The sequence below is a fragment of the Pelobates fuscus genome, chromosome 4 (genome assembly GCF_036172605.1).
Source record: "Pelobates fuscus isolate aPelFus1 chromosome 4, aPelFus1.pri, whole genome shotgun sequence".
NCBI lineage: Eukaryota > Metazoa > Chordata > Amphibia > Anura > Pelobatidae > Pelobates > Pelobates fuscus.
Window position 1 is genome coordinate 36,706,607 of NC_086320.1, and position 26,980 is coordinate 36,733,586.

The window sequence follows — 26,980 nt, forward strand, 5'->3', positions numbered from 1 at the left end:
TGACACTATAGTGCCCTGAGTGTGCCCCCACCCTCAGGGTCCCCCCTCCCGTGGCACTGAAGGGGTTAAAACCCCTACAGCAGCTTGACCTCTCCTCCCTCGCCGACATCAGCAGAGCCGAATGCGCATGCACGGCAGTGCCGCACGCACATTCAAAGTGTTCATAGGAAAGCATTTCTCAATGCTTTCCTATGGACACTCTGCGTGATGGAGGCATAATATGCCTCCAGCGTCGCAGGTGCGCCTCTAGTGGTGTCCAGCAGACTAGTGGTGTCCAAAACTGCTATGTTTGCATCTGAAGGGTTAAAACCTGAGGGACCTGGCACCCAGACCACTTCATTGAGCTGAAGTGGTCTGGGTGACTATAGTGTCCCTTTAATTTACCTGTATCACTTTTCATGGTTACCTGTTTAACCTACTCATAAATTGAATGTATCTATATGTCTGTGAAGATATATCACTTTATGCACTTTCTATAGAGATATCTATTTTGTTACATTTTTAAATAAAGTTTATAACTTTTAATCTTTTTTTAATCTATCCAATTAAAGTTTTGTTTTTTATTATGATGATTCAAGGAATATCAAGTTGGATCTTAATATTCCCTTTAAAATGTGTACACTTGTGTATACACTTAATATTAGACAAGATGCACTTTACAAATACTCTTTTTTCTGATGTATTTTCTCTGTGTATTTTTCTTCCCATATTATATTTCATAATGAATATGGAGGACACGTATGCACAGGAAGTCTGCCCAGCATGCAGAGTAAGGAAGGGGAGGGACGTGCGCACACCGAACGCTGACACAATTTATGGCGCAGTTGGAGTTCGGAACTGACGGATTGCGAATTGTGTGAAGTCAGTTTTGGTAGTCTTGGCCATTTAACTAAGGGAACAAGACACTGAGACTGTTTGACCAATGGGCGAGATGCCCACAGGTATGTCTGGGTAGGGGGTGGTATGCCCCGAACAGGTAACTAATCGTGACCAGATGTGAAAGAGCGCAGGATGTCCGAAGAAGCCATTGGATTGGTTACAGCACACCCACGTGACCGGCGCATGGGTACAAATATGAATTAATGCTGGGACCATGAGAGTGAAACGCATTTTGGCATTAGTTTGATGGGCTTTTTTATTTGTCAAGTGCAAGATTGCTTTTATATTATTTGTGATTAGCTGTTGTAGCATTTTTTTTATAATATCCATTGTCCATTGACCTATCCTGACCTCATCTCTTAAATCATCTCTTAAACCCACTAAATGGCAACAGGTATTCATAATCAGAATCTAGAGTCAGGATCCACAGAAATGGTGAGCTCAAATTATCTTTTACCTTTGAGTGTACAAAAGTTTATACATACTACACTATTGGAGTTCTTTCTTTTTTTCGTCCTCATTTCCAGCTTGGTATCCTATCAACGGGAAGGTGTGATGCTGCCTGAAAAGCATAACTACGCTACTTACTGAGCCAGTAAGTTCAGCATCAGATATGAGAGTGCATGTGAGTGAGTGTATTTGACCCTATATGTACTAAGTCTCTATTATCACCATCTATACTATATGTGTTTCTTTCTTTTTTTAAATGTATGGTATATATCCTTGCCTCATCACTAATATAAGGGTAAGCACAATGCACAATTGTTAGCGTTCCACTGTGTTCACTTGGGTCACATTTTACTAAGTTAAACTTTAGCTTTTGTTCTGGGGGTGTTCATATTGAATAATGCCAATAGGGCATTATTCTATTAACTATGAAAAAGGGCTGAAGAAACACTTTCATTCTGCTATGTTGTGTTCCTACTGACACGTCTCATAAACTACGACAATCTGTCACTGAATAGGAAAATCATTTTCTAGAGATGAGTGGCTGACAAGGTTTCGCTTTAATATCCTTCCATAAAAAAAGGAGAAATTCATTACTAAACCAAGTTATGTGAAACCACCTACAGGTGCTAAAAATGAAACAATGTACAAGAGACAACAAAACAGAAAAAAAGTCTGATATCTGCTAAGAAATCACCGTAACTGACAGTTCTCATTATGAAGCGGTAAATCAATAAACCATATAACGCATCACCCGTATACTGCAAAGCAAATTGGAAAACCTGCATCAGACACACACAGCACCACCTAGAATCACCTGCCTTATATAAACCTAGCTAGCGAAATAAATCTTTATACAAAATATAACAAATGGAGAAAGAAAAAAAACAACAACCTTTCTTTTCATCATAGAAACACCGGTGATCATAAAAAAAAGAAAGAGGAAAAAAGGTGCTGCTTGGCTAAAAATATGTGGTCACGATCAAATAATTCATTACATTGAAAGAATGTGTGTGATGGCAGTGTGGTTACTTTGTAGTTAATAAAAAAAATGTATTATACAATTATCCATGTGTTGTGTTACCAGTTTTTGATTACATTTGCTCTGAAGAAATGTGTTTGTTTAAGTAATACACATCAAGGAGTAAATCAGTGGACAGAGAGGATACCTATCGACAGACAAATCAGTTAAATAGGTGTCTGTCCTGTTGGTATTAATGTGATGCGGAGCAGGCTATGGCGAGGTAACGTTGACCACTTAGTGCACTGGCTGTACAGCTCTCACGTGTCCATGTACTGGTGGCTGAATCCAGAAAGTGACATCACCCCAACCTGGCAACAGTACAGAAGTTCTGGGAGCTTTGCAGTCAGTGAACAGTGACCCCCGCAGCCGCCCACTTGACCTCAGGGAACGAGGTTCCATTTCAGTCCTCCCAGAGAAGGTAAGAAGATTGAGGGACCTCATTATATTAAACAGGAATAAATAAACACAATAAAAATTAAATGCGAGTTTATATAAACGTGTGTTTGGAATGTGTAGTTTTTTTTATGTTCTATTTGTCCTTTTTTCTCTGTTTTTCTATAATCGGTAAATTTAAATACTTTTGCTGCCTATGAGTGGAGTAGACAGTGTGTACATTTGGCACTACAGTTTTAATTAACTTTAATCAAGTTTGAGAAAGGCATAAGGCCGAAACGTTGAGGCTGTGGTCTCCAATCTTTCGTCAATGTACTTAAGGTAACATTTATAGATATATAATTTTAAACACATTTGGTTTTGGTTATTATTATTATTTTGTATTGCCATTTATATAGCACCAACAGATTCCGTAGCACTTTACAATATTATGAGAGGGGGGATGTAACTATAAATAGGACAATTACAAGAAAACTTACAGGAACGATAGGTTGAAGAGGACCCTGCTCAAACAAGCTTACAGTCAATAGGTCTGCATTTATATGTCTACTGACAAATTTCAACCACTTTCAGATCAACTGAGTACCCGCGGATTTAAGCACATAAAGGAAATTAAAGAGCGAGTATATATATTTTTTCTATTTGAATTTTTTTTTTTAAATCTCCCTAAAGCATTAACAAAAGCTATTTAGTTGTTTGACTATGTATTACAATCTCGAATTGACTTGTTGAAAACAAAGCAAGTTTTATTAAATTTAAATGGAACTTTTGAAATAATTATTTTATTGTTTCAAATGTGATAAATCATTGACATTTTGATGAAAAATTTGATTTATGGATTCTGCGTTCAGTTTATGGCCCATTAAAAATACATTAGGCTGGTTTCAAGCCTCCAACGATTTGAAAGGAATTGTATTTATCAGAAACATCGTGAGTAAATATAACTCCATAATATAGCAGAGCTTACAAAAAAATATTGATTACTCATTAATCAGACAATACGTTTTATGAACAATAGGAACCTGCGCACTGAAATAAGAAAATAACATGGGTCAAAGGTCAATCTAAAAATGACTTCCACACGGGTTGGTTGGACTTGTCCAATCATAAATATAGTCTTTTCAAAAAATTATTCCAGACTTTGGGTCCTAATACTGGCTAAACCAATGATTGTTCTATTGACATGGATTTATTTTTCTTTTGTTTCATAATGTAAGATTGTAATCAATACCCAGAGTAGTGTTGTTTTTGTAAGCAATGTTTGTGGATTTGAATGTAATCATGATATTAATTATATTGTTTAAAAATGATGCATATTGATTTTCTTTTTAAATCTCACTTTTTATCTGGTTGAGCAGCCATGTTGGGCAGACTGTCATCTGACCAATTGCTGCTCAACATAAGTTGCCTGCCGCTGCTCTTGCTCTGTGTAAAACTGCAGCAACGGGCAAACTGCAGCAGTTGGTCGGACAGAAATAGAGTCTGACACAAAATGGCTCCTCACCTAGATAAAAAAGTGAAATGTTGTAGAAAAAAAATGATACATCGTTTAAAAAAAGTTTCAATAAATTTAATACACTTTAAAAAAACAAAACAAGAAGTGAAAGTGTCATGTTGTCCTTTAAGAATCTACCGTTTAAGATCCACCGGGTGTTCGCCTCCTCTTCAGACAAAACAAAAAACACAAAGCTCCCTAATTGGTACCCTTTTGTGGGATTGCCCTATTTAAGGATAGCAAATTGGAGTACTGTTTAGCAGATAGCTCCCTAATTTGGTACCCTTATGTGGGATTGCCCTATTTAAGTATAGCAAATTGGAGTACTGTTTAGCAGATAGCTCCCTAATTTGGTACCCTTATGTGGTATTTCCCTATTTGAGGATAGCAAATTGGATTACTGTTTAGCAGATAGCTCCCTAATTTGGTACCCTTGTGTAGGATTTCCCTATTTAAGGATACCAGATTAGGGCACTTTTTAGTAGATAGCTCCATAACAAGGTACCCATATGTGGGATTGTCCTATTTGATGATAGAAAATTGGAGTAATGTTGGATTTAAGGATACCAGATTAGGGCACTTTTTAGTAGATAGCTCCATAACAAGGTACCCATATGTGGGATTGTCCTATTTAATATTACCAAATTAGGTCACTGTTAAAGGCCCACTATAGGCACCCAGACCACTTCAGCTTAATTAAGTGGTCTGGGTGCCAGGTCCAGCTAGGTTTAACCCTTTTTGCAGTAAACATAGCAGTTTCAGAGAAAAAAGGTAAGGGATTAACCCCTTCCTCCCCCTCAGCGCCACGGGTGTGGGACCCTGAGGGTGGGGGTACCCTCAGGGCACTATAGTGCAGGGAAAACGAGTATGTCCTGGTCCTTTAAGTATATTGCCCTATTTAGGATACACTGTTTTTTTGTACTATTTATCACTTACATAAATGTGGTCTGGACACTGCAATATATGCTGTCTTTTATTAAATAAATCATCACCCTGATGGAAATGTTTCTGATATAATTTTTTGGTGGTGCGCTATGGATATATTTTGTTTGCATCATTTTATCGCTTTGCGATTCCTGACTATGCTAAGTTCCAGTATCCTGACATAGTTTGTTTATCTGTTTACGCTCCTGGTCACCTCTAAGGACTAGTAATAAATCTTCCAGTGTCGAATTTCCTTTCCTGTCATTCCCAATAGCCACTGATCTAAACTCAGCAGATGAATATAGGGGTGCTCTGTTTGATAAAGGTGTCGAAAAACATGCATTCATTTTTATACAAATTATATTATCTTGTGGAGATTGATTTTACTCCTCTATGGTAGGGTACCTGTTCTTACGACCATGGAGGACAAAATCTTAAAAACACAATTTTACAGGAAACCAAAGCGTATGGACAGCACACGACTTTATTGACCCAATACCAGCAAGTATCATCAACAAAGAAAATGTAACAATACAAAGTAAACACAGATATATAATATTTTAATGGGGAAAATAGTGACAAAAACAAAATAGCATATTTAAATCAATGTCAATGCAATGTTAGATATTTTCTTTGTGCATTTCCTATTCTGTAGATGTGCATGAAACCTCTGCAGAGCAGCTTCCCTTCTATAAAATGTAATTTTATATTCTATATTAGGAGAATATTTAAAAGAAGAACTGCAGGAATAATAAAAAATAAATCCAGTCCAAGCCAATTTATCCTGCGTGATGGTTAGTCAAGTGCTATTTAAATACATACATAGTGAGTTTTATTTGTAAGAAACTGTGCAAATAAATCGAGTAAGTAAAATGCAAAATAAAAAGCTGTAAATCAGTTTTGTTTTTTCCTTCGTACAATTTGCAGTTAATTGCTGTGATAGATAATTGTCCAATCAATAGAAAACGAGCAGCAAAAGGGAGCACAACAGCCGTTTCTCCGGGCGTCTCTGATTGAGTTTAACTTGAAGAGGGCACGTGGCAGAAAACTAGATGCTAATCTGTTTTCAGAGCTCACTGTGTTACTATTTTATTAGCCTGTGTCTTAATCATGTTTTTGTTTTCCTGGGACTGATTTTGATGTACAGCAGATACAATACATAGGATTTATATTCTCATGATTCTGTTGCTGATGGCCCCGGGCAGTGTGTAAAAGAACAGAACCAGGAAGAGAGTAAGGATAAGTAACACCAGCCCGATAATGATGTATTTCTTGTAATTCCTCCAGATCAGGTAATAGAGGCACTTGAAAGGATTCATAAACCAGGAAAAGGAGGTGTCTGGACGGCTGGAAAAAAAAGGGAAAACATGAATTAAAAAATTCTTAATTGGAAAGGAAATATGTAGAGTGAGTTTTTTTTGTTGGTCAAAACCCTTCATTTTCTTGTTTTTAATGCTGCAAACTAGTAAACTTCATTTTTACTGCTCAACAACTCAAGTGACAAAAATATAAAAAATAAATAAAACTGTAAGTGTTTGACAAGCGCACAGTATAATATATTGGCACAGAGCTTCCAAAAAAGCTTAAATTATTAATAAATACGAGAAGCATAACTAGGTTCTAAAACTACATGGAGCTCAAAGCGTTAGCCCTTTGCTCCAAACCACACCTGAAGCCCATTCGAAACTCACCCGCCCCCATTTGTCCCTCTCGCTACCATCCTGTACGTGTCCGTATTCACCCTCATTGTGACTCTAGTTCTACATGTGGGGAAACTGCTCCTAGAGTCAACCCTTAATGACGGCAAATTTGCAACTTTCTGAGGTAAAGAACTGTAAACCTTTGTAACCACTTGGATAGTTTCAACCCTTTGACCGCATGGTGATGCCTGGAGCTACATTATAATAATTATTCATCAATAAGTGAACTAAGGTCATAAACTTTCATTATACCTATGGCCATTGAGGTTTGGAGTTAAATAGCAATGGGTAGAGCTAGCAATAGCTCACCTTGGCACATCAGGTGTCTCATGTTCATTTCCAATTACTTTCTAGTGACACATTCAATGTAAAGTAACGGAAAGGAAATTATACATCAAACGGATTGAACAAGTAAATTCTCCAATCCCTCCCTTGCTGTGTAGGGGAATGTTATAGATGTAATTATAGTCAAACTTATTTTGTGCCACAGGGACTGGTCTTCAATTTATCGTGGCCTTTATTTCGTTGGCAGTTCATTTTAAATAAATGGGAAGACAGAGATGACCTTTATAGAAATATAATGTAATCTTTTTTTTTCAGGGAGACACCTGCTACACATTGTTTTAGCACAGAGCTCGCGAATACTTGAAACAGAAAATACCTCGACGTTGAGACTTTGTGGATGTTTGACAAAGCACAGAAAAGTTTCAAATTATTATTATTATTATTATTATTATGTTATTATTTATATAGCGCCAACAAATTCCGCAGCGCTTTACAGTGGGTGGACGAACAGACATGTAGTTGTAACCAGACAAGTTGGACACACAGGAACAGAGGGGTTGAGGGCCCTGCTCAATGAGCTTACATGCTAGAGGGAGTGGGGTAAAGTGACACAAAAGGTAAGGATAGTATTAGACTAATGACAGTTGCAGAAGAGGAATCAGTCAGGAGCTATTAACAGTTTAATTGATACACTTTTATGAAGAAGTGGGTTTTTAATGATTTTTTTGAAGGAATTGAGACTATGTGAGCATCTAACGGAGGAGAGAAGTGAGTTCCACAGGAACGGAGATTTTAATATTGGTGTCATACATGATGTACAGACATTGAAAATCACATGGTGCAAATACAGCTCTGGTGGAGAAATGCTGCCATCTTCTTTATAATATAGTATTATTACTATTTCTTTACACTTTCTGCCCAGTGCTCCAGTGATGAGACTCTGAATAAAAAATGTGCTATAATAAACAAGTATTCACAGTCATAGAGGAGTTTGTTTCTGAGCGAGTACGTGAAAGCACAAAAAATATATAACAGATCAGAAAATGGGAGATATGAATAATTAGGTTTATCAATCAAAAGATTGGATCTGCTGTAAGACTTTTACATAAAGTAATGAAATAGACCCCAGTCCATCAAGTTCAACCTTTCATGTATGTAAAAAAGTAACTTAAAGATATGTATTATAAGCTCGACGCCCATCATGTCCTTTTCTTTCATTTAAATGTTTTAAAAAAGAAAAATGCAATTATATTTGAAAACAATGTTTAAATGTTCATTAAGAAACGGACTCTGCCCCAACACACACTGTTCTGGCATCTGATTCTTTGCCGCGCATCTAATGTCATCCTATTAATGGATGTTTTCCTCTCACTTCCTATTGGTTAGAGTTTCTGTCAATCAAACTCTTATACAGAGCTGTGGTTTGTGTATCTGACCTCAGCCAATCACACCTGTACATACATTGTACATACATGTCCAACAATTGTTTGATATCAACTAAAATTGATACAAATACAATCAGAGTTGCGATATTAGTGCCAAACTTTACAAGACAGCCGTGAAAAGATTAGGTGGGCTATAAACAAGGTCTAAGACATTATTTCTGCTTGATGAGATTTATCTATGGACATCCAAATAGATTTCCCGTAGTGTTCCTTGGTCTTAGCATTTCCGGGTTGACAAGTATGTTCTTAGGGAACTCAGTAGGACATAAATGTGTTTATTTGTAAAAAAAAATTAAAAAATAATAATAATAATAATAATAAAATATATATATCTATCAAAGGTGTAATTTGCCTAACTTTCAAAGTTGGCAAAATGTTACACTGTGTTCTTTGGAATACAGGAATAATGAGCTGCTGAGCCTGGAGCCCGTGACATTGATGGGGAAGGGGATCTGTAGGGACTTGAGCCCCATATTCACCAGCCATGCTGTTAATTTTAAAGGAACACTCCAGGTACCATGACAACTAAATCCCAGTTTAGTGGTTACAGTGCTAATAGAGCTCTGGTGCCCTTACTCCAGAGTAAGGAGTCAAACCATTTTAGAACGATTTGACAACTTAGCAGGGGTTCACCGGGCACCCGCTACCAGCTCCTCTGCAGCCAGAATCCAGAGCCTCCATTAGCTCCCTTCAGCTAAATACTACTGTGCAGTGCCAACTAATTGCCTGAGAGCATCAACCAAGTACTCAGCCAAATTGTGGCCTTATACTGCTAGGTTTAGCTAGGCTGCCAACGAGGCAGGGGTGTGCACCTCATGAACCCCAGGTAACTTGTAAAACAGTTCTTTAGCAAGTTTGACATGTTATTCTGGGATGTCACCAGGGCACTCCACACACCTGTAATCACTACAGCAGGCTGTAGTGGTTATGGTGCTTGGAGTGTTCCATTAATTCAATAGGGTGATGTAACTCATAAACACACGCATTGTCACTGTCACTGCAACTTTCAGGACTCAATCCACAAACCCAGAAACTTGCAATACTTAATCTCTTAATTTTCTCTAAGCTCCTTCCGCCCACCCAGGTTCCTACTAAATTTATAGCATGTTACTTCAGCTGTATGATATTTTACTTAATGACACCCTCATTCTCTTTACATTTTACCAGTAGCTTCAACTCTCCGTTCATTTCCTCTGGCCAACACTTCCAAATTCCTCCTACTACCTCTTGTCTCAAATCCATATTATATCCTTTAGATTGTAAGCTCATGGGCTGTCTATCCATCACTGTGTATAAAAGAGCTTCAATGGTTAGATCTTAGCTCACGGGCAAAGCCTACTTTACCTTTTGTGTTGGTCTGTGTTTATTGTATGTTTTACCCTAACTGTAAAGCGCTGCGGAATACGATTGCGCTTTATAAATGCCAGTAATAAATTAATAAAATATGTGAGTCTGTCTATGCAAGAGTTAGTCTGTGTTATTGTGTATGATTGTATCTGTAGATATGTATGTGTACCTCTGCGTATGAATGCCAATCATGATGTTTAGGTGGGACATAATTATTCTGGTTTTGGGCTTCAGCCCGAAATTGATACTTTTAAAAAAAAGTTTCTGCTGGACTTTGCTCATATATAGTGTATTTTAAGAGCTTAGCAAATAAGCCTCGCTTGCAGTTTTAACCTCTACTATGTTTAGGTGCTTGACTCATACATCCCTTCTCCTCCTGACAAACAGAAAGGAAAAACCTGTTATCACCTATAGAAACATTGCATCTGGTACACTAGATAACTGTACAATAAATTAAAAGATAATACAGATTTACTAGCTTTCTTAAAGGACCACTATAGTGCCTTGAGGGTGCCCCCATCCTCAGGGTCCCACTCCCGTGGCGCTGAGGGGGGAGGAAGGGGTTAATTGTTTAACTCTTTTCCAGCGCCGGGCTCCCTCGGCGCTGGAGACTCTCCTCTCTCTTCTTCCGTCTTCTTCTATGGCCGCGCGCGCATTCAGCCAGTCCATAGGAAAGCATTTTCAATGCTTTCCTATGGACGCTGGCGTCTTCTCACTGTGAATATCACAGTGAGAAGCGCGGAAGCGCCTCTAGCGGCTGTCAATGAGACAGCCACTAGAGGCTAGATTAACTTATATGTAAACAGCAAAAAGGGTTAAACCTAGCTGAAACTGGCACCAAGACCACTTCATTAAGCTGAAGTGGTCTGGGTGTCTCTAGTGGTCCTTTAATAAATCTTTTGGTGGAAGCAGCAATGGCAAGTTTCCTACTCCAACAAGTGCAGAACAGATGCAGCACTATTTAAACTTTACAAACCCCATTCCATTTCTGAAGCTGAAACTATTTAACACTTGTATACACATTCTAATCCTTTATTTGCAGTAGAGCATACATTTCAAGGCGATGAAGACTAGAGGGTTTTAGAAGAACATCATTTTTTGACTTCCTCTGTGACCAAAGTTGTGTTTATCGGCTCTGTGCTTATTTAACCATGTTACATTGGACAAATTGTTCAGTAAAATGAAACAAATCAGAAGCTATTTTTTCATTCGATTTTTTTTCCGTCCAGTTCCATTATCTGATACACTGTTGAGAAGGGAACCACAAGAATTCATTTTGTGGTTCATTTGCCACGACAAGAGATTCCAATCATGCAGAACGGAATCTGACAACTTTCTCCTCCCGTATCTCATAGTGATGGTTATTGTAACGTGGGGACTATTTTTGGACATAATACAGTATTAAAGTCGCGTTCATTCCATCTTTTCTCAAAGTATATTTACAGAGTTTGAGAAAAGGTTTGTATTGCATTTCTGAGATATTCTGTTTATGTTCTACAATTGCCACATTATTACTATGCTATTTTTCTGCCTTTTTCTGTGCACTGAAGTTAACTTTTCATTTAGGTTTTTTTTTTTTTTTTATATATATATATTTATGTATGTATCGTTTTATATTTGTTTATTAGTTACCAGTGTGCTTTTACTTTTCTTTACCAAAGAGGATTATAATATCTTTATGAAGTGGATCCCCAGCAGTTTTCAGATTCATGGGAAAAGACACACAGAGAGTTAAAAGCTCTGGTGTATTGACAGACCCGCTGAGGAGTGCATTTACCCCTAGAACCCAGATCCCCAGAGAGCGTTTCTTTTCTGCGTGTTCTTAGTATACAACAGAAAATGTCAGGATGTGAGATAAATATCCACTGCTTTCTTTTTGTGCGCAAGAAGGACCAAGGAGGGTAGACCTGGGCCTCTGGTGACTGAGATCTCATATCCTTTTCACTTGTCCAACAACATTTGGACCTATGCTTTCCACCTCCACACCATCTATCTTATAGAGGGGCAGGAGACCATCAACTACTGATGGTCGAATAAATATTCGTGCACGGTGGAACATAAACTTACACCTCCAGTTGAAAGAGAAGGTGTGTAGAGTAACCCACCTCCTCTATACTGTAAGCTTGTTTGAGCAGGGTCCTCATCAACCTATTGTTCCTGTAACATTTTGTAATTGTCTCATTTATGGTTAAATCTCCCCCTTTTTTATAATATTGTAAAGGATAAGTTGGCCCTATATAAATGACAATAATAATAATAATAATAATAATAATAATAATAATAATAATAATAAGATGATGATTTTAGCTTGTTCATCAATCCCACTATCCAATGATTAAGCAAATATGTATAACATACATTTTCACTTCTTATTTCGACAGTCTTTTCTTATTGACGAACACAAATTTGTGACATGTATTCTGCGATCTGGATAAACCAGTATAGGAACTAACTAAGGTTGAACTTGATGAATCTATCTTATTTTTCAGGCTAATTATGGTAGCAAGCAAGTACCCAATCAATACAGACTAACAGTCTAAGCATAAAAATCCCGAAACTTACTTTGGCTTCTCTAATGGTTCTGGTTCTTTACGTGCTCGACCAACAGGATTCTTTTCAGCTTCTTCTGCTGTAACCAAATGAAATTCGGCTTCCACTTTACCCTATGTTTGTATAAAAAAAAAATAAAAAAACTACGTTATGTACCACATAACAAAAATGAATTTTGTCAAGTACAACTAAACCGAAATGACACTGCGAAATAGAATGCTGACTGAAATGGAAGTGCTACAGAACTAATAGAACAGTATCATTTCCAATAGGTCATTTATTTTATACAAAAACAGGTAATGCATACATAGAAATGTGTCACGTGTCAAAATGTTAATGTAATTACTGAAAATAACATACACATCATGGTTGCAAACTAGTAAAAACATCAGTTTAAGGATTCCAACTTTTTTTAAAAAAAGTTCTCTGATTTAGATTTTCACAAGTGGAGTCCGGTAACACCTTGGAGTGGGTTCTCTTAGAAGCGTAAGGGTTTACTGTGCTTATTGAATAGCAGTTTTCCCATAGCCGTCAATAGAGGAATTGGTATTCAATAAGCAGAGTAAGCCTTTACTTCACAGTGAGAATCCAGCCCTCTGTGTTTATCATGAAATGTGTGCAAGGTGTGTTTTCATTTGCAAGGCTGAAGGGGTAGCATCCATTACCAGTCTCCATTCCTTCAAAAAAACATTGAAAACTCACTTCAGGAAAGTGTATAAATTAAACTGTTAACAGCTTTTCATCCCCGCACCCTGACTGCACTCCTGCAGCTGTCAAAAATAACCTACTAAGCCCTCAGTGAATGCTTTTCTAGCAATCTACTTTGTAGGCGTACTTTTACCCTCTGTGTCTCTATACCCCACTCATGTAAGCTCATTAAACAGGGCCCTCAATCCCTTTGTTCCTGTGCGTCCAACTTGTCTGGTTACAATCTGAAGACAAATTATAAAAATAACATTTTGGTTACACATTTGACAGAAAGTGGTTAGCACAAGGCAGAGATTAAATATTTTTCTCTATAAGGTGACACCATGTTGGATTTGCAAAAGATGTAAGCACTGTCTGCCTGTTCTCTCAGTTTGGTCCAGAACTTACGGTGAGTTCTCCAGACTTCACAAAAGGCCACCAGCCACGAATGCGCTTCTGCTGAAAGATGGAAATCCTATTGTCGTCCCTTATTGGACCCGTCATACCCAAGTCACAGCCCTTGGCAGTCTTGGCTCCTCTATGGAATCCATTCAGATTTAGCTCCATAGAACCTATTTTTTTTTTTTAAATATAGGAAGAGTTAGCTTAAACATGAAAATACGTATGGAATAAGTTCAAGTTAGAATGCAAGAATCCTCTAACTGTTGAAACCTACCACTATTGACTATATGAGAACAGATAAACCAATGGGAATTAAAATACATCACTCGAGCAACTGATTGACCTCTAGAACACTTTTACAATACACTGATCAGCCACAACAATAAAACCCCAGACAGGAGAAGTGAATAACATTGATTATATCGTTAAAATGGCCCCTGTCGAGGGGTGGGCTATATTAGACAGTGTTTGAACAGTCAGTTCTTGAATTTCATGTGTTGTAAGCAGGAAAAATGTGCAAGTGAAAAGATGTTTGACAAGGGCCAAATAGTGATGGAAAGATGACTGGGTCAGGGCATCTCAAAAACAGCAAGTCTTGTGGGTTTCAGCAGGTTTGGCACATGCCTATAGTCTTTTCAGAAGAAATATCAGGACATTTCATTGGGTTACCATATGAGCAGCAGATGCAGCTGTCCATGAGTGGAGGCTTGCTATTGGCCTCCCTATTCAGGAGCCATCATTGGCTCATAGCACCAAGGGTAGTGGTTACAGTGTTCACAGGAGAGAGAGGCAAGAAGCCATCTTGGAAGTAGCACAGAGAGAGAGCACAGCGGCAGCAACTCTTGGCCCCTGCTAAATGTAAGTGTATAATATTTTATATTTCTCTTCCCCAATAGCCCCAGTGACTGTTGAGTGCTGATTAAGCAAATTGATTTTCTCAAATATATTTATTTAATTAATATATATAAAGTCAGGGAAGCCCAGAGTGGACAGAGGGAGGGGACATTTCTATCACAGAGCACGGTGCTGCCTATCAATAATAGTTTTAATAACTACTACAGCACATACCCACCATCTATTTTAAAGGAACACTATAGCGTTAGGAATACAAATAATCACTTAAACGGTGACTAGGGCCCCGTTCCGCAAGGAATAAATGGTTAATTAACCATTTATTTGCTTACCTTAATCCATCGATGTCAGCTCCCGAGTGGAGCCGAATGTGCATGCGTGGCCAGAGGCGCGTGCACATTCAAACCCGCCCATAGGAAAGCATTACTTAATACTTTCCTATGGGGATCTTTTTTGATGCTGGAGGTCCATGAGGACCTCTCTGAAACTGCTATGTTTTCAGCTGCAGGGTTAAAACTAGGGGGACCTGGCACCCAGACCACTTCATTGAGCTGAAGTGGTCTGGGTGCCTATAGTGGTCCTTTAAAGTGATCAGTCAGCAGTTAGACTAGAGGTGAATGATTTACACACAAAACCACACAATTAAGCTTAAGCTGTCTTGTTGCTTATAGTGCCCGTTTACACTTTAATTTACACTTTGTTCTACGTGTTGTACTGGTTATTTCTAAGTGTATGGTCGGTCATAAAACATTTAGACAATTATGTTCTAATTGATAATATGTCCCATTGGTCAACATTTCAGTTTAGTTAAGCTGTCGATTCCTTATAAACAATGGTGTCACCCACCTAGGAAGTCATCTGCAGAAAGTCTATCAAAATCCCATACTTGGAGAAGAAGTACAGCTGGAAGTTTGCGTTCTGTTTTGTCCAATGAAAATATATTTTCCCGTTTAGAGATCACCAGTAACTTTTCTGCAGGCATATAATTGAATGGATACACAAAACGCCAGTTGAAGTTTCCTTCGCCTGTCAAAGAATTGTAGTGAACATCTGTTTCCTGAGTATCATCTTCTATACCCTTCAACCATCTGAAAATAAAAACTGTATAAGGTCAATTCTAAAGATTAAGACCCTTTTAAAATAATCAATATTCAACAGCTCTACTATTACTGGCATCATTATTTACTACAAAAAAGAGAGAAAAAGGCTGCGCCAAGAAATTATAAACAAAAGTACAAATAAGAGTTAATTGTCCCAATTATATATTTGCCAGGTTTAAAATTATTCCATTTTGATAAAACCCTTGTGGTGAAACGCGTCAATGGTTTTAAATATTGTGTATTTTGTATAATAAATTATTTTGGCTATATTACTGTGTCACTATATATATATTTTTTCCTGGCATTTTATCTACTTATCCTGAGGTGGGGATTATACCACCAACGCTATATCCAGAGTGCAGCATTATCTGCACTCCACTTGTGAGTATATTTTATCTCATCTTTTATTATTCCATCGTTTTATCAGAGAACACTATTTGCTGTTTTTATTTCCCCCCCTTCTTCTGAGAACTGGACATCATCATCTTTCCGGAAAGCACACCCACATATCCTGTAAGCGGGGATCAATACGCTGCATGCCTGTCATACCTGAGCTGGCTATAGCTCATTAAAATGTGAGTGTGATATTTATCATTTATTGATTATTATTCAGCCTTTTACACTCCACACGATTGGTCCTCTCTTCTTGTGTCTTTCATGTCACGAGACGATCAGAACTACTAGGAACAGAGAATATATCCTACCAGTGGAATTTGTGGACAAGTCATCCCACCTTCGGAGACATATTGGGACAATTAACTCTTATTTGTACTTTTGTTTATAATTTCTTGGCGCAGCCTTTTTCTCTCTTTTTTGTTGTACATTCCTATCAGAGAGGGTTAGAGGGTATCCCTCTCTAAGGCCGCTCCCTATCTTTTGTATTATTAGCGCTAACCAATTTCTTTTATTTCTCCATCATTATTTACTAACTTACACTATTGCTCTTCACCTATGATTTGCGCAGGGATTGGTGCTGGTTGCTTAAATGAACACTATAGGGTAAGGAACACAAACATGTATTCATGTAGATGAAAAGAAGGCAGATCAGGAGCAGAGCCAGCACAAGTCAAACATAGCACTGGCCAATCTCCTCATAGAGATACAAAATTTCAATATTTGTTTTGCACGCTCCAAATCCATATCCAACAATCATACTTCAACCCTACACAGAAACTACAAGAAAGCTGGGGTTACTACCAGAATCCTACATAGCCTGGTAGAGGACGGTGGCCTCAGCCTGCCGAACCTTAAACTTTACTACCAAGCAGCACTGCTCTCCTCGGTGGTGAGGTACATTGATTGCTGGGAACCGCCTCAGTGGATAGCCATAGAGTGCTACCAGGCCCAAGTACCAACCCTACACTACCCCTTTTGGATTCCATGCACCCTCCGTCCGGAAACCACATGACTGATTCCCACCACGAGAATCTTGATTCGGGTGTGGGATGGAGCAAGAACACGCTTATGCAGTGACCACCCGTGGTCGCAGGTGGTCCCACTGAGGAGCATCCAGGTAATGAACCCCACTTTTAATTATCATTTATGGACAGGGTATGGATGCACTCACATACTTCATTTATACATAGAAGGAAAACTGAGAACATTCCCGGACCTGAAGAACACAATCTACCCTCTAGAGTGATCTTTTCATATCTCCAAATTAAATCCCTACTGTCTGATTCTGGACAGCATAGGGACTCCACACACACACTTACGCACTTCGAGCGGGCCTGCATGACAGAATATACACCCAAAAAAACTCTGTCCCTCATTTACAAACTTTTGAACCTAACAGACCACAGGGACACACGGAAATACCAGACACTATGGCAAACTGACCTCCAAACAGTAATAGTCCCAACAAGCTGGCGAGCAGCGTTTCAAGCCCACAAGCGCAGAACATTATGCACATCCCACTTCGAACTCATGAGGAAGATTTACTACAGATGGTACATGGTACCATCGAGACTAGCTCACATCTACCCAGGGACGTCCGATAACTGCTGGAGATGCCATGGAGACCCAGGCACAATGTATCACACGTGTTGGACTTGTCCCCGCATACAAACCTTCTTGAAAATGGTCGAAAGAACACTCTCAGAGCTACTACACACACAAGTGATGCTCAGCCCAGCGTTGGCGCTACTGTTTCTAGACCTTTGACTTCCCCAAAAACGACGCCACGCTAGTATACCATACACTCATCGCAGCCCTCACACTTATCGCCAGAGCTTGGAAATCTACATATGTCCCCACCAAACAAGCCCTCCTCCAACAGATAACCACTAACTTAGACTACGAAACCATGGCTAGGAAAAGTTCCCGATCCAACCAAGGGGTGCAACAGTGCATTACCAGACTTGATACCTATAAGACTACTGACACCACCGACTCAGAGGGAGAGGAGGAGGAACATGACTGACATATAGAAGACCCGAGCAGGCGGCTAACCAGGCCTGATTTATAGCACACCCACAATATTACAGCCCACAGAGGAACCACTGGGTACATCGCTCTAACATTTTTTATCGAACTTGGCGCTCCATTCCTGGGCAGGTGTCTGCCATGCAAGTTCTCCTTGCTACACTATCAGTGCAGTTCTGCGTACTACAATACCGTAGCCCCGGCCGAGCGGAGGAGGTTCTCTTTGGGGTGGCTGTACAGTGAAGTACGGCACAGAGTAATATCTTAAATGTGTGAATACCTACATACACTACCTGCTGGCCCTGGACAGGGAGGCGGACACCCTGGGTAATCCCAGGAATATACACTAACTCTCAAGCAGTGGAGGTGGTGGTGAGCACCTCGCATCCTACTGGAGGGTCCCTGAGGGGACGGCGCATAAAGGCAAACCCTGCCCACAGACAGTTCCACTACCAGAGCTATGGCATCTTAGACTCTATGCACACTACTCCTTTAACAGGTCCCTTCCACAACACAACAGAGTAGGAACACCCACCTAACTGTAAATAGTTTTGCACCGACACAAGCCTTTTGCATAGCTGTGAAAGAATAGCAGGAGTCAACAAATCCCAGGCAGAAGAACATGCAAGTTAACCACCGAGACTAGACCTCCCCTACGGAACGGGAGACACTCGCAGCAGGCCTGCGCACCCCTCACCATCAAGATCTAGCTAACAGAGTTCCGTGTGATAACATGTGTACCTGGCTATTGACGAACTAACCTGTTATTACTATGCAAGACATGTATAATATTCTGTTTGACAAGTGCATCTTTATTCCCTCTTTCCCCTCTCTTTTATTCTGTATCCAAAGAAAAACAAATAAAAATTGTCAAATTGAAAAGAAAAAGAAAAGATAGCTATGGGTTGTGCTATTTATTTTTGGAATTTTTCAATTTTGTTTGCTCCATTTTTTATTTTACATGCCATGTGGGTGTATGCATGCATATGAGAATATAGAAGGAATGCCTGAGCCCACGTGCACTTGCAAGCAGAAACTGCCAATTCCAGAAGAGTAACAGTTCTACTATAATTCTTGTCCATGATGTAAACAAAGAATGAAGGTTGAATGAAAAGAGCTGAACAAAGGTGTAATAAAATTTGCATTACATGAAATAATGGAATCTTTGCATCAAGATCAGACTCATTAACTAAGTTTTCATTGAAAGTTGATTGAACACTTATTGGAAGTGTCTGTCTGTCTCTATGTCTATCGCTATAATTCCATTTGATTCTGCTTGGTTGTCAAATAATGCTTCTGGACAAAAAGATTCTGTTATTCTTTAAAGCATGACACTGTCATGGGGACAAGGTTTGCCCCCAACTGTGCCAACCTTTTAAAGTCAGAATGGGAAAAGAATTGGAAGATTTTCAGAGTGGGCATAGCTGGAAGGCAAACATCACATATCATTGATAAACCAGTTCTATGTTTTTCAACGTGAAATATTTTTTTTAACCTTTATTTATTTATTTATAAAATATTTTACAGGAAGGATACACTGAGATTTATCTTGTTTTCAGCTATGTCCTGGGCCCACAAACACTGCATTGTTACATAATAATAACCTTAGCATAATGCTCATATCGAAGCATAGTAAATACATATATATTCATGGATGAATATGTTTTTCTTGGCCATATACATGGCACTACAAGACCAATCTTGTGCTACCATGGCCTATGACCAGGAAAAAAAATTATGGTAAGTAGGAATACATTTTCCTTTTTTATTGGCCATATCCATGGCTGCACAACATTGGTCAACATTGGCATTTTTTTTATAATTTTTTTTAATTAAGGATTTAAAGGACAACGTGAAATAATTATTGTTATTGTTAATATTGTGATAAATGTCTGTTCATGTATACCTAAGCTCTTTACCGCATGCCACCTGAATCAAGCAATGTATAAATTATATCATCCTTAGCAGAATAAATTATATTATATATTAAATATTTTAAATTATAAGCATATAATCACACTGTCTCAGAAAAGCAGAAGCTCAGGGTCACTTACCCCTTGACATAGATGTCACTAGATTTTTGTCCTGTGATTATATTTGTGTCATCCAGTAGAACATCTTCAGTGTTCCAAATTATAATTCTCAATTCATACCTTATAAAAAAAAAAAGAAAAAAAAAAAGTTTATTGATGAAGCAACTTTAACTCAAAGTATACTGTATTACATTGTACTTCAAGAACGGAGACATTGAGGTGTAGCATATTAGATAGAGTAAGTTCTAATGGTTGTAAGTGATGAAGTGCAGATATGATATGATAAGTGTTAAAAATTATGAGTAGACCAGCAATTAGTGCATTCAAAATAATAGATTATAGGAATGAAATACAGTACATGACGTTCATTGATTTAATAAACAGAATGATAATTCAGGATAAAGTCAGGAACCACCAAAACCAACCTAAATATTGAATATATATATATATATATATATATATATATACACAATACACAAGATCCAGCGCACTCTCCTATCTACTAAACAGCAACTTCAATGTTGACAGATTTGATTAATTTTTAAAAGGTTTTGTTTAAAAACACCTTATCTAGGCAAAAAATAATGGGGATTTAGTTACATTATATGATCATACATTGCATAAGCCTGTCACAACGTCAATGTACCCCATCTTTGGCAGGTCCTACTCTCACAGTCTAATGTCTGCTCTTATGAGATTAACCCACTTACTTGGGGAACAAATTCCATCTGAGGCTCTCTGCAGTACAAGACTAAATAGGGACCTGAGATGAGGCACCTGTGACAGGGAGGGGTATAGCAGACATTAGACTGTGAGAGTAGGACCTGCCAAAGATGGGGTACATTGACGTTGTGGCAGGCTTATGCAATGTATGATCATATAATGTAACTAAATCCCCATTATTTTTTGCCTAGATAAGGTGTTTTTAAACAAAACCTTTTAAAAATTAATCAAATCTGTCAACATTGAAGTTGCTGTTTAGTAGATAGGAGAGTGCGCTGGATCTTGTGTATTGTATAATATGGCCCCCAGCAGCACCCCATTTAAGCATGTTCAGGTGAGTGCAACCACCCCCCCATGTTCCATATATATATATTTGGGAGTCTAGCCAACTCCTTGGTTTTGCACCCCTCCCTGTCACAGGTGCCTCATCTCAGGTCCCTATTTAGTCTTGTACTGCAGAGAGCCTCAGATGGAATTTGTTCCCCAAGTAAGTGGGTTAATCTCATAAGAGCAGACATTAGACTGTGAGAGTAGGACCTGCCAAAGATGGGGTACATTGACGTTGTGGCAGGCTTATGCAATGTATGATCATATAATGTAACTAAATCCCCATTATTTTTTGCCTAGATAAGGTGTTTTTAAACAAAACCTTTTAAAAATTAATCAAATCTGTCATCATTGAAGTTGCTGTTTAGTAGATAGGAGAGTGCGCTGGATCTTGTGTATTGTATAATATGGCCCCCAGCAGCACCCCATTTAAGCATGTTCAGGTGAGTGCAACCACCCCCCCATGTTCCATATATATATATTTGGGAGTCTAGCCAACTCCTTGGTTTTGCACCCCTCCCTGTCACAGGTGCCTCATCTCAGGTCCCTATTTAGTCTTGTACTGCAGAGAGCCTCAGATGGAATTTGTTCCCCAAGTAAGTGGGTTAATCTCATAAGAGCAGACATTAGACTGTGAGAGTAGGATCTGCCAAAGATGGGGTACATTGACGTTGTGGCAGGCTTATGCAATGTATGATCATATAATGTAACTAAATCCCCATTATTTTTTGCCTAGATAAGGTGTTTTTAAACAAAACCTTTTAAAAATTAATCAAATCTGTCAACATTGAAGTTGCTGTTTAGTAGATAGGAGAGTGCGCTGGATCTTGTGTATTGTATAATATGGCCCCCAGCAGCACCCCATTTAAGCATGTTCAGGTGAGTGCAACCACCCCCCCATGTTCCATATATATATATATATATATATATACAAACGAAAAAATCAGAGCACTCAAAAAGGACTTCTTATTCAGTGTTTACTGTGATAAAAGTTACATCAAATCATCAAATCGACGTTTCGACCCCTTAGGGTCTTTTTCAAGATCAAATACAGTGTGTGAAAACAACGTTTAAATAGCAAAACATTAATGAGCAACTCACCAATCTCATGTGTGCGGCTACTCGAACCCGGAAGTGTTACACCCCTTCACGTGACTCCTATGACGTGCGTGCGTGTGTACGTCATGGTTGCTAAGAGATGGAGTATCTACGCCGTGGAAATGACTGTGTGGTTGCTAAGCAATGGAGTGTAAACTCACTGGGTGAACCGTGAGTATGCCGGAAAACCCCTGTGACAAAACAAATAGTGCAAGACAAATTGCGAGATCCCTCCAGGAGATCATAACGTGTAGAGTAAAAACAAATGAATATGAGCACATATTCAAACGGAGAATTTCTGGTATGTCAAAAAAGTATATCGGTCCGGCCAGATGCCGTAAAGGCTAAACCACCTGTGACAAGTGATCTAAATATGTGTGTGAAGGAACGTGAATATAAAAACGATATACGGCCAAAGGCCTCAATTACATACCCGTAAAGCTAATCGTAATCAATGACAAGAACGTAAACATTAGAATATTCAAAAAATGTTATGAACATATAGGAGATATACATCATACATTATAAACCAATCAGGTCAGAGGTAATAGATAACTGAGAAACCAAAGTTAAATATCAACAAAATCCGAAGGACGGACTGTGGCTATCAGGTAGCATTTATAAGAACATAGTGAATGAGATATATTCATTTAGTCCCTTTGGGGTGACAGTGTCTAAACGGTGAATCCAATACGTTTCTCGTTGCAGTAGTAATTTTGATCTGTCTCCTCCTCTGGGACTGGGTGGTACATGGTCAATGGCCATAAATTTGAGGGTAGGAAGTCTATGGTTCAGTAGAAGGAAATGTTTGGCAACGGGTTTGTCGGATTTTTGATCCCTGAAGGCAGTGGTAATAGTGGATCTATGGCCTCGGATCCTTTCACGGAGGGTCAAATCCGTTTTTCCAACGTAGGACAAACCACACGGACAGGTAATGAGGTATATTACATGGTCGGTCAAGCATGAGATGTAATGGATGATGGGAATTCGAGTGCCACTATGTGGATGAACAAATGAGCCACCTGTGTTCATGTGGCTACAGGTTACACATCCGCTGCAACGATAACAGCCTTTCTTGGTCGGTCCTGTAGATTTCTGATAGCATTTAGTCGGATCGCTTTTAACCAATAGATCTCTCAGGTTTTTATTTCTCCTTAGACTGATGTTAGGTTTTTGAGAGAAAATTGGTGGTAAGTTTTTGTCGGAACCCAAGATGCCCCAATATTTGTGAATGGCTTTTTGGATATGTGGGGTACCGGTATGTAGAGTGAGTGGTAGATACATCTTGGTTGGGATAGATGTGTGACTTGCAGTCTCCATGTGTTCCCTTGTCATGTGTCTTTTAGCTTTATCCAATGCTCTATCGAGAACTATACGACTGTACCCTCTAGTCAGAAATCTCGCGGTCATCTCTTGAAGATGGTGACCGCGAGATTTCTGACTAGAGGGTACAGTCGTATAGTTCTCGATAGAGCATTGGATAAAGCTAAAAGACACATGACAAGGGAACACATGGAGACTGCAAGTCACACATCTATCCCAACCAAGATGTATCTACCACTCACTCTACATACCGGTACCCCACATATCCAAAAAGCCATTCACAAATATTGGGGCATCTTGGGTTCCGACAAAAACTTACCACCAATTTTCTCTCAAAAACCTAACATCAGTCTAAGGAGAAATAAAAACCTGAGAGATCTATTGGTTAAAAGCGATCCGACTAAATGCTATCAGAAATCTACAGGACCGACCAAGAAAGGCTGTTATCGTTGCAGCGGATGTGTAACCTGTAGCCACATGAACACAGGTGGCTCATTTGTTCATCCACATAGTGGCACTCGAATTCCCATCATCCATTACATCTCATGCTTGACCGACCATGTAATATACCTCATTACCTGTCCGTGTGGTTTGTCCTACGTTGGAAAAACGGATTTGACCCTCCGTGAAAGGATCCGAGGCCATAGATCCACTATTACCACTGCCTTCAGGGATCAAAAATCCGACAAACCCGTTGCCAAACATTTCCTTCTACTGAACCATAGACTTCCTACCCTCAAATTTATGGCCATTGACCATGTACCACCCAGTCCCAGAGGAGGAGACAGATCAAAATTACTACTGCAACGAGAAACGTATTGGATTCACCGTTTAGACACTGTCACCCCAAAGGGACTAAATGAATATATCTCATTCACTATGTTCTTATAAATGCTACCTGATAGCCACAGTCCGTCCTTCGGATTTTGTTGATATTTAACTTTGGTTTCTCAGTTATCTATTACCTCTGACCTGATTGGTTTATAATGTATGATGTATATCTCCTATATGTTCATAACATTTTTTGAATATTCTAATGTTTACGTTCTTGTCATTGATTACGATTAGCTTTACGGGTATGTCATTGAGGCCTTTGGCCGTATATCGTTTTTATATTCACGTTCCTTCACACACATATTTAGATCACTTGTCACAGGTGGTTTAGCCTTTACGGCATCTGGCCGGACCGATATACTTTTTTGACATACCAGAAATTCTCCGTTTGAATATGTGCTCATATTCATTTGTTTTTACTCTACACGTTATGATCTCCTGGAGGGATCTCGCAATTTGTCTTGCACTATTTGTTTTGTCACAGGGGTTTTCCGGCATACTCACGGTTCACCCAGTGAGTTTACACTCCATTGCTTAGCAACCACACAGTCATTTCCACGGCGTAGATACTCCATCTCTTAGCAACCATGACGTACACACGCACGCACGTCATAGGAGTCACGTGAATGGGGTGTAACACTTCCGGGTTCGAGTAGCCGCACACATGAGATTGGTGAGTTGCTCATTAATGTTTTGCTATTTAAACGTTGTTTTCACACACTGTATTTGATCTTGAAAAAGACCCTAAGGGGTCGAAACGTCGATTTGATGATTTGATGTAACTTTTATCACAGTAAACACTGAATAAGAAGTCCTTTTTGAGTGCTCTGATTTTTTCGTTTGTATATATCTTGGACGCCGGTAGCACCAAAGGCAAGAATTGTTCCAGTCACTTAAGGGTGAGTGCCCAATCCATATATTTTTTCTATATATATATATATATATATAAATATCTAAAGAGGCAACAAATTTAAACCTATTTAGTTTAGAAAAACGTTGCCTGAGAGGGGATATGATAACATTATACAAATATATTCGGGGCCAATACAAACCATTGTGTGGAAATCTATTCACAAACCGGACTTTACATAGGACACAAGGCCATGCGTTTAGACTGGAAGAAAGAAGATTTTGTCTAAGGCAAAGGAAATGTTTTTTTACTGTAAGAACAATAAGGATGTGGAATTCTCTGCCTGGAGAAGTCGTTTTATCAGAGTCCATACAAATGTTCAAACAGCTATTGGATGCATACTTGCAAAAACAGAATATTCAATGATATAATCTTTCAATGTAGGGTAATAACTGCTTGATCCAAGGATAAATCTGACTGCCATTCTGGGGTCAAGAAGGAATTTTTTTCCTAGCTTGTTGCAAAATTGGAAGTGCTTCAAACTGGGTTTTTTGCCTTCTTCGGAATCAACAGCAAAAAACAAATGTGAGGAAGGCTGAACTTGATGGACGCAAGTCTCTTTTCAGCTATGTAACTATGTAATATTTAATATCTAAAGACATATGATGGCAATGTATTAAAGATGGATGAGAGTTAGGATAACATAAATCATAGGGATGTAATAGGTCCATCTTTCACAGGTTTCTGCTCAAAACAAATCAGCTCCCTAGCATTCCATAGTTTTCTACAAGAAAACTGGTGACACATGTATTAGTGTGTTGCCACACGCTTTAGATACTAGCTTCATCCATCTTCAGATATCATTTTATTAATTTGAAAAAAAATCTGCTTCCACAAACGAATAGAAGCCACCACCTGTCTCCATTTACCCATACAACTGTATCCTGTTGTTGTTCTGATTTAATAAATGATGTACCGCACAGTCATCAGATGCCTTACATCAGTCCTTAGGAGGGAATAAGAGCAGAGGATTATGGGATAGGATTAGTTCACCAGGTTTCCAATGAGTTATTATAGGTAGGTAAGTTATTGTACCAGCTAGGTAAATGATTGCACCTTTACCGTGCACATCCATCAGAGTTGTCCAAATACCTGGAGTGTCAGGAGCTACAATGTTGCCATGAAGCATAATCACATTATAAATAATTAAATAAAATAATAATAAATTACAAAATGTAATGAGATATGTTTATTTTTGGTCAATTGATTTAACTAATTCAAATGACATCCAAATAAAAAAATAGGTTGACTTTTCACATTTCACTTGATGTAACTTAACAAGTAATATTCTTTGCGAGATTATTGTTCTGGATTTGTTCGTTAACACATTTCTTTTATAATTAAAAGTATTTTAATTACACAGTGAGGTACACCATTTCATAATAACTGTAATTTATACGAGCTCTTGGAGCTCTGATTATCTAATGGGAGATACAAGCTGTGCTGATCTTCAAATGTTATCATCGTGATATCATAGAAGGACCAGGGCTGGCAAAGTGAGGAAGGCAAGTGAGGCAGGGGGGTATTTGTCCCCCGGCCATGTTCATAGAGAGGTTGTTGGGGTACTGCCTCACATCACATTACTAAATATATATTGTGCAAATAGATTCTTTAATTATTTTTGTATTCTAACTATTGCAGTATTAATGTAAAACATTTTTTTTGATTTACATTTTAATATAAAATTAAGAAAGGGAGTAGAATGTAATGTGATGATGTTCTGTTTTGGCCCCATAATTGGGCAATTTGTAGTTGCACCCTCTCTTCACCACATGCAA

The 26,980-nt window shown here is 38.6% G+C and overlaps 1 protein-coding gene across 3 annotated transcripts in view; it reads right to left on the reverse strand.

Moving 5' to 3' along the window:
• Positions 1-5,627: 5,627 nt before the first annotated feature.
• Positions 5,628-26,980, reverse strand: part of FER1L6 (fer-1 like family member 6) — a 148,494-nt gene continuing 127,141 nt past the window's right edge. For all 3 annotated transcript variants that reach the window (XM_063451074.1, XM_063451076.1, XM_063451075.1), the window contains exons 37-41: positions 20,009-20,107; positions 15,277-15,518; positions 13,585-13,748; positions 12,502-12,602; positions 5,628-6,509 (exon numbers count right to left, since the gene is read on the reverse strand). In XM_063451074.1, the coding sequence (XP_063307144.1) occupies positions 6,329-6,509; positions 12,502-12,602; positions 13,585-13,748; positions 15,277-15,518; positions 20,009-20,107 (787 nt within the window). In that variant the 3' untranslated portion in view covers positions 5,628-6,328. The remainder of the gene's footprint in view (positions 6,510-12,501; positions 12,603-13,584; positions 13,749-15,276; positions 15,519-20,008; positions 20,108-26,980) is intronic.